We start from the raw sequence: 13,794 nt of genomic DNA, 5'->3' as shown, positions 1-13,794 counted from the left end.
TATTGAGGTATAACTAACAACTTTGATTTCCTAGCCATTACGGAATCCTGGCTGCATGAAGCAGCTGGACCTTTGCTCTCCCGGATAACTACACCATAATCAGACAAGATAGAGAAAATGCACGAGGTAGTGAAATTGCCATCATTTCTAAATCCAGCCTCTTAATGAGACTCGTCACTACCCAAAACACACTCTCCTATGAAACCCTCACAGCAAAACTACCTCTCACTAACTCCCAGACATTAACCATTCACCTCATCTACAGGCCCCCCGGCCCTATTGGAACATTTAAGGACGACATTCATACTCTTCTCTCTAACAATCTTAAAACCACATCTCAACTGTTAGTCTTGGGAGATTTCAACCTGGGTTTCAACAACCTATTAGACAAGCATGCCACTGCCATCGTTAATACTTTATCTGAACTAGGCCTAGCCCAAACAATTAGCAAGCCCACCCATACTAAAGGGAGAACCTTCGACTGGGTGGCGGAACACAACTGCACGGTTAAGATCACTTCCATTACTTCCTATCCATGGACAGACCACTTTCTCCAGTCATTCTCACTTCTCACCACCCGGCCAATCTTGTCAACCACACCCATTGCTCCTACTTATCTAAAAAGAAACAAAAAAAACATAACAAGGGACAAAGTGATCCCGGCTATCCTTCCTACCCTCAACATGCTAGCAGACAACCTTGACCCAGGAACACTCGTCAAAGAGTATAACAATATTATGCTAACCACTCTAGATACCATTGCACCCCTCAAACCTAGACCGAGCAAAGCTAAAGCACATCTGAACAAATGGTTCACGCCCCAACTCAAAGACCTTAGACAGCTAAAAAGGAGTTGTGAAAACACATGGAGACTTCTCCCTTCCACAACCAACAAAGCTAAACTCACCGAAATCTCAATACAAAAACCTTAAGGAACTTGAATCCCCCATCATCACCCCTGAAATCTGTACCAAGGACAAAACATGGTGCTCTGACATACAAGAGGCCCTCTTTAACAAAGTGACCACCCTTCAAAATAAAATAGCTAAAAAAAAAAACAATCCTTTAACCTCCTACCTAACCACAGTACTCCGAATGCCCTCCCAAAGGTAATATCGGCTAACTCAACCCCCCCGATTCAATTTCACCAAAATGTTCACTCTTGAGGCTGAGAAAGTAATTCTCTCACTCAAGCCGTCGAACTGCCAGGGAGTCCGCCCTCCCCAGCTCATAAAAGACGCTGCAAGAGATCTTGCCCGCCTTCATAGCCAAACGTATTAATGCCTCATTCACATCCAGCACCGTCCCATCCACCCTTAAACAATCATGGGTGCTCCCACTACTGAAAAAACAATTGCTAGATCCTCGCATTCCTACCAATTACCGCCCCATCACAACTGTGACCTTCCTGATCAAGATCCTAGATAAAGTTGCTTATCTCCAGATCCAAAAATATCTGGAATTTCACAAACTTCTAGGTACTCGCCAATCAGGCTTCCGCCCCCAAAACGGAACTGAGACTGTCCTCGTTGATTTAAAGGCTCAGATCGACGAGTTGAGAGACAAAGGGAAAACAGCCCTCCTCCTACTTCTCGACCTCTCAGCTGCATTCGACCTTGTGGATGACAAGGTCCTATGCAGACACCTGGACTCAGCTGCCAACTTCTCAAGAGAGGCCATACTATGGATTGAGTCCTTTTTAAGCTAAAGAACCATGAGGGTCTTCTCACCCTCAGCGGCAGCAGACCAGATTCCCACCACCTGCGGTGTCTCCCAAGGTTCCTGTGTATTTACTAAGCCCCTCTTTGATGATCTGGACCTTCTTGGTATCACCTACACTAATTATGCAGATGATACCCATATTCTCCTCCCACTTTCGGGGAATTACCAAGAGGATTTGGCCTTGGTGGATAGGGTGCATCTCATCATCCAGGCATGGATGGCTACTCATGGTCTATGCCTGAATGATGACAAAACAGAGATTATCATCCTAGGAACACACACCAACCTGAAATAACTAGGACTGGATTACTCATCCTTCATCATTGATGGTAATCTCATCAAGGTGGCCAAGGAAGTAAAAACACTCGGTTTTTACCTTGACTCCACCCTTTGTCTAGCCAAACAAGTAAACGCTTTGGCCTCTGCCACTGCCTACACATGTAAGCTAATTAGATCTGCCAAACCCTTCCTCTCGGACAACAATTGCATTACCTTGGCAAGAGCCTTGATCCTATCTCGGCTCGACTATTGCAATGCACTCTACATTGGTGCCAACAAAGCTACTATCCAAAAGATCCAAATCCTACAAAACAACTCCTTAAGAGCAGCTCTTGGCGTGCCCAAAAGGTCACACATTTCAGCGTTAAGGCCTCAAAACAATTGGCTCTCTACCCTTAACAAGATTCAGTTAAAAACAGCCTCCCTTACACACAAGGCTCTGAACAATGCTGCCCCTAGCTATCTCACTAACAGATTCCAAAGATCCTCCACTAGACTCTTAAGACTTAGCAATACCAACTGCATCACCATTCCCAGATTTAGGCTCGTCAAGGTGGGTGGGAACAGCTTCCACGTCAAAGCTGCCCAATTATGGAACTCCCTACCACACCACATTAGAGAAGACCAATCCTACCCTAAGTTCCGACAAAGCTACATCAACTGGCTCAAGTCGAACGACATCTAACTGCCCCCCTCCACTTATCCCTAGTCTGGATCTTACTCCAGTACCACCTACCTCCTCTTGTATATATGCTAATACCTGCATATTCTCCTGACATATATCATACTTATTCGTTGGTATTGGCACCATGTAATATACTGTAACTACCCTGTATATATTGTATATCTTCTATTGTGTATTCCTCCTTTATACTGTTATGCAAAATATGTAACCTGTTAAACAAGCTTCGCATTTTCTGTAATTGCTACCCTTGGGTCTAGTGCGCATTACAAATAAACAAACTAAACTAAACTATAACCAGCTCCCACTTGGGGTGTTTTTCAATAGCAATCACTACTGCAGTAACAACTACATCAGCAGACACTTCAGTAGATGTATCACATTTGTTCTTTCCTTAATGTCTTCGCATTTTAATCTCTCCACCTCAAATAGTCTATTACTAACAAGGACTATTAAGGAAAAGTTACGATTTACGGCACATTTTACCCTGGGGCAGATCAATTTCAAGTCCATCTGTCATACAGATCATTACACCTTTTATAACGTTCTAAACATCATGACCTAGCATCCACAGTAGGAAAGTGTTCCTGGGCGATTAAATAAAGTGCCAATCACATTCTACAGAGAAGAACATAAAAGGAACTCACTTAAGCGCTGATAGTCCTCCAGCAGAAAACTCCACTTTCTGGTCTTCATGTCTGTTTGGGGGTGGGGGGAAGGAAGCACATAAAACATGTATTACATACATCACAGCAATGTAACAAGGAACACACTTGAGAGGAGTCACAGACATGCAATTTAACAGGGAAGAGACCCAAAGTTGTACACAGGATTCATAGCTATATCTCACAATAAAATTGCAAGCAATGCGCCCAAATTCATAAAGAGGAGTCAAGATTAATGCTTGGCAGCAGAAGCCCCAGCACCAGGTTCTATGGCAGACATTCAACGACGTATATAGTGCACTTACAAATGTCATAGAGGAGTCACAGCAATGCATCAAAGAATGCCACAAAGGTAAAAGATATGCGTCAAAGAGGTACATCATGGAGGAAACAAGGAGCGGCCCCCAAAGTCAGAGAGAGAAGTCCTGAACAAAAACAGCAATGCAATAAGGAACGCATCCAAATTCATAGATAGGAGTCACAGATGTAAGTCATTGTAACGTAACCAGTAAGGCACCCTAAGATATGGAATATAGCCATGAAGAATACATGGCAGAAGGCATGCATCAGCCCCAAAGTTATTTGGTAAGACTTTCAATCACGTACATAGCACATTTATGTATCCTTGGAGGCCGTCCCTTCTCCCCTAGGGGGAGCCCTTTAGCATGAGGCCTTGGAGGTGAGGCTGCTACCCAATAGTCCCCCTGCGGGTGGTACTCAGCGGGGTGTGGTACTCAGCAGGAGGATCTCATGGGGAAGGATCCCCCCTTTGGGACTAGGCACAACTATCTTTGGAGAGTGTGGTATAACACCCGGTTCCCTTCACCTAACCCTCCTTTACTCTATCTCCCTGTCACAACTCAGCAGGTGGGACAAACACTCTTGAGGCCGATTCGTTAACAAAAACTTCTATTTATTAAGTTTAATCTGCAACTGGGAGTAAAGAAATACTGGAAACAAGAATTCTCTTGAACGAAAAGGGCCGGCTTAGCGTCTCAGGGTCAGAGGCGAGGTATTATAGCAAGGGGGTTTCTGCGGCTTTATATAGTCTTAATTTCTCAGTGGGGTTCTTCTTGCGTTCCCAGATGATACACTAATTCAGGTTCATATCTCGGTACCCCAAAGTTCCGGATATAGTCCCCTTATCGTGCCCGAATCGCCTCACCGTCTTTCTGCTGAAATCTCTTCCAAGCCCCCTCTTTGGCCACTCGGTTAATCTTTCTTCCGGATCTCTCTCCTCCCCTCGATCTGCTGTTGTGGCGACGTGTGCTCCCCTTCCGACCTCCTATTCGGGTATTCTTTCGCTCAGCCGCCGTTCCCCTACGCGCAACTTTGTATCTTCTCGGGGACTCCCCGGCCAGCCACTCGTCATCGGGATTTTTTCCCCAAACTCCTCCCCTCTTTTCACACCTTGGCGTGACGTCACTGAGGGATTTCGGCAAAGTGCCTCCTCCTCATCAACTGGGTACAACAGGTGCCGAAACAACAGGCTCTTTTCCTCCTATTCTCAGTACGCCCATTCATAAGACGGTTCTTCCTCCTCCGCATTCGATCCCTGTTCAAAACACAACACCAACAACGCTAGGATTAGAAAAAAGCCCCTTTCTTCCTTCTCTTTCCCCGATTGGCTCTTGATCACCGTCAATCAATTCACACCCTCCCTGGTGACATCACCCTATTGTCCTCTGCTTGCTGTGATGCCGGGCCACTCCAGAGTCTCCAATAGTCCAATCCTTCCCTACATCATCACACTCCCCATGTACAGGTCTCACACCCATAGTATTAACAGTACTGGGACTATGAAGAGGACAACCGACACAAGGGAGATCAAGGGTAGAAAAACGGAGACGAAGAACTACATTGACTCTCAGGAGACCATGCAGATTAAAAGTACTGGGATGAGGCGGTGCAGAGCCATGAAGAGTACTCCTAGGAACTATAATGAGTGAGCAGTCTAGTTGTTGCCAGCTGCTCCCTGGTTGATGTATAGTAGAAAAGGAAGAGAGACTCAGGAAGCACAAGACCTTTTCCTCGTGGTGGTACTTGGGAGAAGATGGCTCCAACTAGCCTAACATAAAGAAGAGGGGTCTGGGATCCACTCCCATGAGAAGAAGGGAAACCACAGAGAAATGTACTATAGACCATGCTTGCCAGGGAAGTGAACCAAGTTGGCCCAAGCAGAAAGAGAGAAGCAGAGGTCTGGGATCTACGAGAGATTTTACAATTGGGAAGAATGCCCAGGGGAGCAGAATCATTCTCCGAGGCATTGTGAACTGTGTCAAGAAGCCTGGCGTTTTGAATTGTGTTACGCCTGATGTTTTGAATGGGGTTAAGAAGTCAGTGAATTGGATTCCAAGATGGCCGCTGTGGGAAGAGGACGCGTCTGAAAACCTCTCCTCACAGGGCCACAATTAAGGTGAACAAAAAGCAACATTGACACGGAAATAAAATAACGCGGCAAGAACGGGTCAGAGCATAACGACGGAAACCAGATTAAAGAAAGCAGAGGGGCAGAACGCACACGTGTCAGGACCTTCGCCGTGCACTGCCCTATGAGGGACAGGATAGCACCCGGCCACGGCAGCAACGGGGGGAGCTCCGAAACCAGCCCCACGTAGTAAAAGAGAAGGAGTGGTGCAACAACTAGGGTGGAGGCGCTGCTCCGACCCAAGCTGAAGAAGGGAGAGCCCCCGCCCGGGGTGAAGTCACAGGGACAGCATAAGCGCGAATCCCTGAGGGAGACAGCAGAGCGCAGTGCCAGACACCGCAGAAGAGCAAGCAAACAAGTGCCAGCAGAGACGTGCCTGGGAGACGGTCAGGTGAGGCGGTGTTGGCCGCTGGGTCAAAGTGCGCGCATGGAAGGGACAAGGGACTGGAGTGAGTCTCGTGACGAACCCTCCAGTGCGCCAAGGGAGGAAGAGTTACTACGGCTTGGCTGTTCACAACAGCACAACTCAGCACCCCAAGGACGGGGAGGGAATGGTGGCTAAACAGAGGAGATCCTCCTAAAGCACAGGCACTCGCAATCCACTGGAGGCACACCCTGGGGGAGGAACCTCCAGGGCAGGAATATATGATCAATGTTCTCCCCCCACCCTTCAGGAGTAGGGAAAAAGTGACAAGAGCGAGCAACTAAGGCAGACCTGTGGAGAACCAAGGTCCATGCAGACCTATAAACAGGGCACTGTGCAGAAGAACTGCAGGGCCACCCAGGGGGAGAAAGGAGGAAGGTGGGCGAAGAAGAAAACAAAGCTACAACCAGCAGAAGGAGCGGGAGCCCTGGGGATGGGGGGGGCAGAGAACTGCAAGAAAACCGAAAAGACCCAGTGGTGTGCCTCAAAAAGGCGGAAATCTACTAAGCACACAGTCAGAAAAGGCAACTGCAGGAACTAGCCGCACCACAAACGAAAACCAGCACCCATATGTCAAAAACAAGAGGGGAAAACAGCAGTGGTGGCGACCCCACAAACAAAACGAACAGCAAGCATCAAACAAATGTGTGGTGGGAGTCAACATCGATCTAGAGTGGAGGAGGGAGGAAAAATACCTCACCAAATCAAGAAGCAGGGGTAGAGGGAGCGATGGTTATGACCAAGGATGACATGCAAAGCTGGCTCAAAGAATTCCAGTAACAACTCATGGTCACCTTCCAAGTGCAATTTGAGACTTTGAAAGTGGAAATCAGACAATCGGTACAGGAAATACGGCTGGATGTCGCATAACTAGAAGAAAGAATTGATACACTGGAAAGGATTATCCAAAACAGGGAGGATGACGTACAAAACGTTGCCATAGTACATCTGGCGCGCCTGACCACAACCTTAAGATACAAAGTGAGGACCTGGAAAATCACTTGAGGTCGTCCAATATAAGAATCAAAAATCTATCAGAACGGATAGAAGATAAAGACTTCAAAGCAACCACCCAGCACCCATTTGCAGAAATCTTAGCAGATGAAGCAGAAGAAGGGGTCCAGATAGACCGGATGCTTTGAGTAGGCCCATGAAGAACGGGGGAACTTGGAGCATGAGCAAGGGTTGTTCTGGCGGCAATCGAATCCTATGGCAGAAGGAACGGATCCTACAGAAAGCGAGACTAGCGGGCCAAGTCAGAATAAACGGGGAAGAGGTTCAACTTTATCAAGATCTTGCGCAACTCACGTTGCATAAGAGTAGAGAGATGGGGCCAGTGTGGACGTTTGCAACATCTAAACAAATAAGGTACAAGTGGGCATTTCCTATTCACATGGGATGGACGGCAACACAGAATCACCACATATGAAGAAGAACAGATTCTGAACCTGCAAGGAGACATGCAAGACGTGGGTGAGGGACCAATAAGTGGGGATAGAGTCTGCAGAAAGCCGTGGGAATGGAAAAAGATCACAAGCTCTGGCAGAAAAGCCAACAGGAAATTAAGTAACGACAAGGTGAGAACAAAGGAACAACGAACAAAAGGTGGACAAGTAAGACCGGAACATAAGGAGGGATGAGATCCCGAGGGAGAGACGTACTGCCAATGTTTCATAGTATAAGAGGCCCAGGGGGGCAGGATGGGAGTGGATTCTTGTTATCACAGTGGGGTTTAGTATTCCCGACGCAGATGACTCTGGGTGGTTTGAGGGCCAGGCGCAGCAGACAGGTCACCCGAGCGGACCTAGGAGCCTGGTCCCTCCTCAGGGAGTTGGGGAGAGGGTAGGGGGGGGAACAGTTGGGGATGTGAGGGCAAAAGAAGGGGGGGTGGAGGGGTGAGTAGCATCAAGCCTTAGCTTAGCCTAAAGCACTGGTACTACATTAGAGCAAACGAGGCAGACAAACTGCTGGCAAGGCAACTAAAGGCGAAGGAGATGAGCAGAATGGTAATGAAACGCTGGGATAATCTGGAGCAGGTACTGACAAAGGAGGAGGGCATGGGGGAGATGCTACGCAACTACAATCAGACACTGTACAAATGGGATAACCCATGTCCCGACACACAGGAGAAATATTTTGAAGGGCTAAGCCTACCCAGAATCTCGGACTGGGACAGGGAGACACTAGAGGGAGACATAGCGGAGGAAGAAGTCCAGAAAGCTATCAAAGGTCTGCCGAAAAACAAAGCTCCCGGCCAAGATGGTTACCTGGACTGCTCTTATAAACAATTTTGGGATGTCCTGGCACCTAAACTAACGAAACTGTTTAATACGTTTAAACAAGCAGGCAATATCACTCGCTCAATGAAGCAGGCAAAACTGATAGTCTTCCCCAAACAGGGAAAAGACCCAGTGCTTCTGGAATCGTACCGGCTCACTGCCCTGTTAAATACAGACGCTATACTTTATACGAGGGTCCTGTCAGATAGGATCTCACACCTGATCCTAGTGCTTATTGCCCCAGACCAGTCAGGGTTAATTCCAACAAGGCAAACCTTTGACAGCACATGCAGAGTGTCTCATTTTATAGAAAAGGTGGGGTTCACGCATAAACCGGCAGTTCTCGTCTCATTAGATGAAGAGAAAGCATTCGACAGGGTGGAGCAGAGACAGCTTTTCCTCACAATGAGACAAACAGGTTTTGGACAGAATTTCCTCCTAATGGTGAAAGCAAATTATAACAAACCTCAGATGCGGGTCGCCCTGAATGGAATGGTATCAAAGCCAGTGAACTTGGGGAGAGGGACGAGACAAGGGTGCCCATTATTGCCGCCATTACAGTCAACATTCCTAGAACCACTATTGGGCAGGATTAGAGTGTCAGAGGGAGTAAGGAACAAGTTACTTACCTGTAACTGTTGTTCTCCAGCATGGGTCTGGCATGGATTCACATGCTCATGAATATTCCCCGTCGTCAGGCTGGGAATCCTCGGTAAAGAAAAAACCAGTATCAGTTTCGTTTCTGATCTGTATTTCGTAGCAATAACCAATCACTGGTCTCTGCGTCATACTGACCACAGCCAATGACTGCCCTCTACCTAAGCACCGCCTCTGGCAGCCATCTTCAGATTTGGAAGCACGTGAAGTGGCAGTATGACCAAGTGAAGAGCCGCAGAGGGGTAGGCGGGAGGGTTCGCATGTGAATCCATGCCAGACCCATGCTGGAGAACAACAGTTACAGGTAAGTAACTTGTTCCTTCTCCAGCATGGGGTCTGGCATGGATTCACATGCTCATGAATAAAGAATACATAGCAGTACACACATGCACAACCACGGGAGGTGGCAAAGGCTCAACATTAAGCATTACATCAAACTCAACATTAAGCATCTTACCTCCTCACCAGGCTCACCTCAGGCAAACAGGTTGCGCAGCACTGCTTGGCCGACCCTGGACTCCTCCCTGGAATCCCGATCGACGCAGTAGAATTTCGTGAAGGTGTGCGTCGACCTCCACGTAGCAGCCCTGCATATGTCCAGCAGGGGCACACCAGATAGGAACGCTGTGGTAGCTGCGATCGCTCTGGTGGAATGGGCTCTCGGACGGCCAGGCAACGGTCGGTTTGCCAACCGGTGACAGTGCATGATACAGCCGGAGAGCCATCTGGAAATGGAAGCCTTCGAGAGAGCCTTCCCCTGATTGACAGGTCCAAAGTTGACAAAGAGTTGTGACGTCTTCCGAAAACACTTCGTGCGGTCCACGTAGAACTTCAGCGCTCTAGCCACATCCAGCGAGTGCAAAGTCCTCTCAGCCGGCGACGAAGGCGACGGGAAGAACACAGGTAACACCAAGGGTTCGTTGAGATGGAAGTCCGACGGTACCTTGGGCATGAAGGAGGGGTGCGTCCTGAGCACCACCCTCGTGTCGTGGAAAGTCAAGTACGGGGCCTTGCAGGAAAGGGCCTGGATCTCTCCCACCCGTCGTGCGGAGGTGATGGCCACAAGAAACGCTGTTTTCCACGACAGAAACTTCAACGGGGCCGAGTGTAGAGGCTCGAACGGAGGTCCCATGAGCTTGGTCAGCACCACGTTGAGCTCCCACGCCGGGGCCGGAGCCTTCACCGGCGGGAACGATCTGAATAGTCCCTTCATGAACTCCTTCACCAGACGATGAGACCACAAGGACGTCCGCCCCATGGTTCTGGTGTATCGGGAGATCGCAGCAAGATGAATCTTGATGGACGCGTGTGTCAGCCCAGCCTTGGCCAGCGTCAGTAGGTACGGCAGTAATTGGGAAGCCGTAATCCGTAGAGGGTTAATCTTCTGTGCGCGGCACCAGACAGAGAACCTCTTCCATTTGTGTCCGTAGCACTTAAGAGTCGAGGACGCCCTGGCCTTTGCAAGAACCTCTCTGCAGTCGGCCGGTAAGTCGTACCCTCCAAACTCTAGCGTTGCAGGAGCCAGGCCTGCAAGTTCAGCGACTTCGGGTCGTGGTGGAGGATGGCGCCTCCTTCCCTGGAGAGTAGATCCGCGTCCGCCGGCAGCTTGATTGGCGGGGACGCTGACAAGTCCAGAAGGTCCGGGAACCATATCTGCCTCGGCCACGCAGGTGCGACGAGGATCATCCTGCACCGTGACCTCTTGAGCTGGTTGACGAGCCGGATTAGCAGAGGCAAGGGAGGGAACGCGTAGAGGAACAGGCCCTCCCAGGGGAACGAGAAAGCATCGCCCATGCTCCTCGCCTGGGGAAACCTGCTGGCGAACCTCCGGCACTTGGTGTTCGTCGCCGTCGCGAACAGGTCGATCTGGGGTGTGCCCCACCGTCGGAAGAGGCGATCCGCCAGATCCTGCCGTAGTTCCCACTCGTGGCACGAGCGCAGCTCCCTGCTGAGTGAGTCGGCGATGGTGTTTTTTATCCCTGCCAGATGAAACGGCACCAGAAATATCCCTTGGGCGACGGCCCAATGCCACAGGTCCTGCGCCTCCTTGGACAGCGCTGGGGACCTGGTTCCGCCCTGTTTCCTGATGTAAAACATGGTGGTGGTGTTGTCGGTGAAGATCCTCACCACCTTGCCCTTGAGGGACGGAAGGAAAGACCTGAGGGCCCAGAACACTGCACGGAGCTCCAGGACGTTGATATGCAGGGACTTCTCCGTCGGGAGCCAGAGTCCCCTTGCGTGCAGATTTTCGGTGTGCGCTCCCCACCCTTCCAGGGAGGCATCCGTGGTCACTGTCTCCTGGTGGGCCGGGGTCTGGAAGTCCATGCCCGCCGTCAGATGCGCGCGGGTGCCCCACCACCGTATAGCTCGTCGGAAGCCCTCGTCGAGCTTGATCCTTTCCTCGAAGCTGCCGGTCGTCTGGATCCAGCGCGCATCCAGGAATTCTTGTAACGGGCGCATCCGGAGCCTGCACATGGGAACGAGGTAGATGCAGGAAGACATCATCCCGAGGAGGGACTTGATGGACCTCACTTTGGCCGCGTCGGCCACCAACATCCGTTGCACCTTGCCCAAGATGGTCCTGGTCCTCTCCTCCGACGGGGAGGCCAGAAGGGACACTGTGTCGAGCCTCGCTCCCAGAAACAGTGCGTCTTGCGCGGGCACCAGGTGGGATTTGGCGTAGTTCACGGAGAATCCCAGGTCCGTGAGGAGTTGGACGGTCCTTGCCGTGTGGACTACGGCAAGCTCCCTCGTCTTGGCGCGGATGAGCCAGTCGTCCAGGTAGGGGTAGACGTGGATCCCCTCGCGGCGCAGCTGCGCCGCCACCGGTGCGAGGCACTTGGTGAATACCCTGGGTGCCGACCGTAGTCCGAAGGGGAGGGCTTTGAACTGGTAATGACGCCCTTGGACCACAAACCTGAGGAATTTTCGGTGCCCCTTTAGGATGGGAATATGGAAGTAGGCATCCTCCAAATCCAACGACGATGGGAAGTCTCCTTCCTCCAGCTGACCCAGGACGTGCTGGAGGGTGACCATCCGGAACTTCTGCGCCTTGATGAACTTGTTCAGACGTCGCAGGTCCAGGATGGGGCGCCATCCTCCCGTCTTCTTCTTCACGAGGAAGTATCTCGAGTAAACTCCGGAGCCCCGAAGCCTCTTTGGGACGAGTTCGATGGCGCCCTTCCTGAGCATCGCCTTTACCTCCAGGAGAAGTTGAGGGACGTGAAGTTCTTTCCTGGCCACGGGGGGGAAGCGCGGGCACCTTCTCTGAAACTCGAGCGCGTGGCCCCGGGCCAAGGCGTCCAGCACCCAACGGTCGGTGGAGATGGACTCCCACACGCTGACGAAGCTCGCCAGCCGGCCTCCCACCGGGGTGCTTCGGTGGGGGCCCGACCCCACGGCCGGTTCAATCCTGCTTGGACGAGGCCTTGCCGCCTTGACCTCCTTGCGACGACGAGCGGGCCGCTTGACGGTAGGAAGCAAAGCCGCCGCCGGAACCTTTGGAGGCGCCCTTGCCTCCGCCGCTCCGAAAGGGCGTCCGTCGTTGCTGCAGAACTCCAAGGGCCCGGGCCGTCTCAGTATCTGCCTTAATGGCCTGAAGGGAATCGTCCACTGTCTTCCCAAACAGGTTGTTCCCGTCGAAGGGCATGTCCAGGACTTTGGTCTGGACGTCCTGCCGGAAGTCCGTAGCTTTAAGCCATCCACGACGTCGAAGGCAAACGCCGTTGCCCAACTGGCGGAATCCAGTGTCGGCGATGTCCGTCGCCACGGTGATGGCGTGGTCCGAGGCCACCTCACCTTCCTGCAGGATCTCCAGGGCCTCCGCCCTCTTGTCGTCCGGCAGAAAATCCAGCAGGGGAGCTATCTTGTACCAGAGCTCCCTGTCGTAGCGAGCCACGATAGCCAAGGCGTTGCTCGCTTTAATCGTCGTCGCCGCCGACGAGATGACTCTGCGTCCCATTGCATCCAACTTCTTTCCCTCGCCGTCCGGCGGGGAAGTCGATGTGGAGGCCGCACCCCCCGCCGCTTTCTTCCTGGCCGCCGCGGAGACGACGGAGTCCGGGGTAGGCTGCGCCCGGAGGCACAGGGGGGCCGTGTCCTGGACCCGGTACTTTTTCTCGTACCGATCTCTTCTAGCTGGCGTCGTGGAGGGGTTCTTGAGGAGGGTAAGGCCCTCATCCCAAATGTCGTCCAACAGAGGCACTGCGAGGACCGTCTTCCTCTTGGCCTCGCGCCGCTGATAAAGGAAGCCTTCCTTTTTCTTCTCCTCAGGGTAGAGTTGGAAAAGTTCGGAAGCTCTGGAGATCATGGAATGGAAAGATCCGATCTCGTCGGGCGGAGAAGCCCTGGCGGGAGGCGACGACGGAATATCCTCGTCGTATGCCTCGTCGTCCGTACCCGCCGCTGCCGTGTCAGTCCCCGTATCATCCCCTCGGGTGGACGGGGAGGAGGGCTGGACGGGGCGCGACGGTTGAAAAGGAGGTAGTGGATGGATCCTTCTTTTCTTAGTAGGGGGAACACCAGAAGGCCCCGGTTCTGGATCCCCCGACGGGAGAGGTTCCTCCGTCGGCAACGGTAGCCTCGTCCTTATCTCGGTGCATAAGGACTGAATGGCCAACAAAATGGCCGCTGAGTTGTCTTGCGGCACTGGCAGAGGG

At 51.5% G+C, this 13,794-nt stretch overlaps 1 protein-coding gene across 1 annotated transcript in view; it reads right to left on the bottom strand.

The window, feature by feature from the left end:
- The window catches only part of SMARCAL1 (SNF2 related chromatin remodeling annealing helicase 1), a 979,995-nt gene that overhangs the window by 720,900 nt on the left and 245,301 nt on the right, over window positions 1–13,794 (bottom strand). Inside the window, exon 5 of the mRNA XM_069616809.1 lies at window positions 3,331–3,381. Coding sequence (XP_069472910.1) covers window positions 3,331–3,381 — 51 coding nt within the window. The remainder of the gene's footprint in view (window positions 1–3,330; window positions 3,382–13,794) is intronic.

Source organism: Ambystoma mexicanum, chromosome 9 (genome assembly GCF_040938575.1).
Source record: "Ambystoma mexicanum isolate Mex_15411 chromosome 9, UKY_AmexF1_1, whole genome shotgun sequence".
Lineage (NCBI taxonomy): Eukaryota > Metazoa > Chordata > Amphibia > Caudata > Ambystomatidae > Ambystoma > Ambystoma mexicanum.
This window is presented reverse-complemented; position numbering and strand designations above follow the sequence as displayed.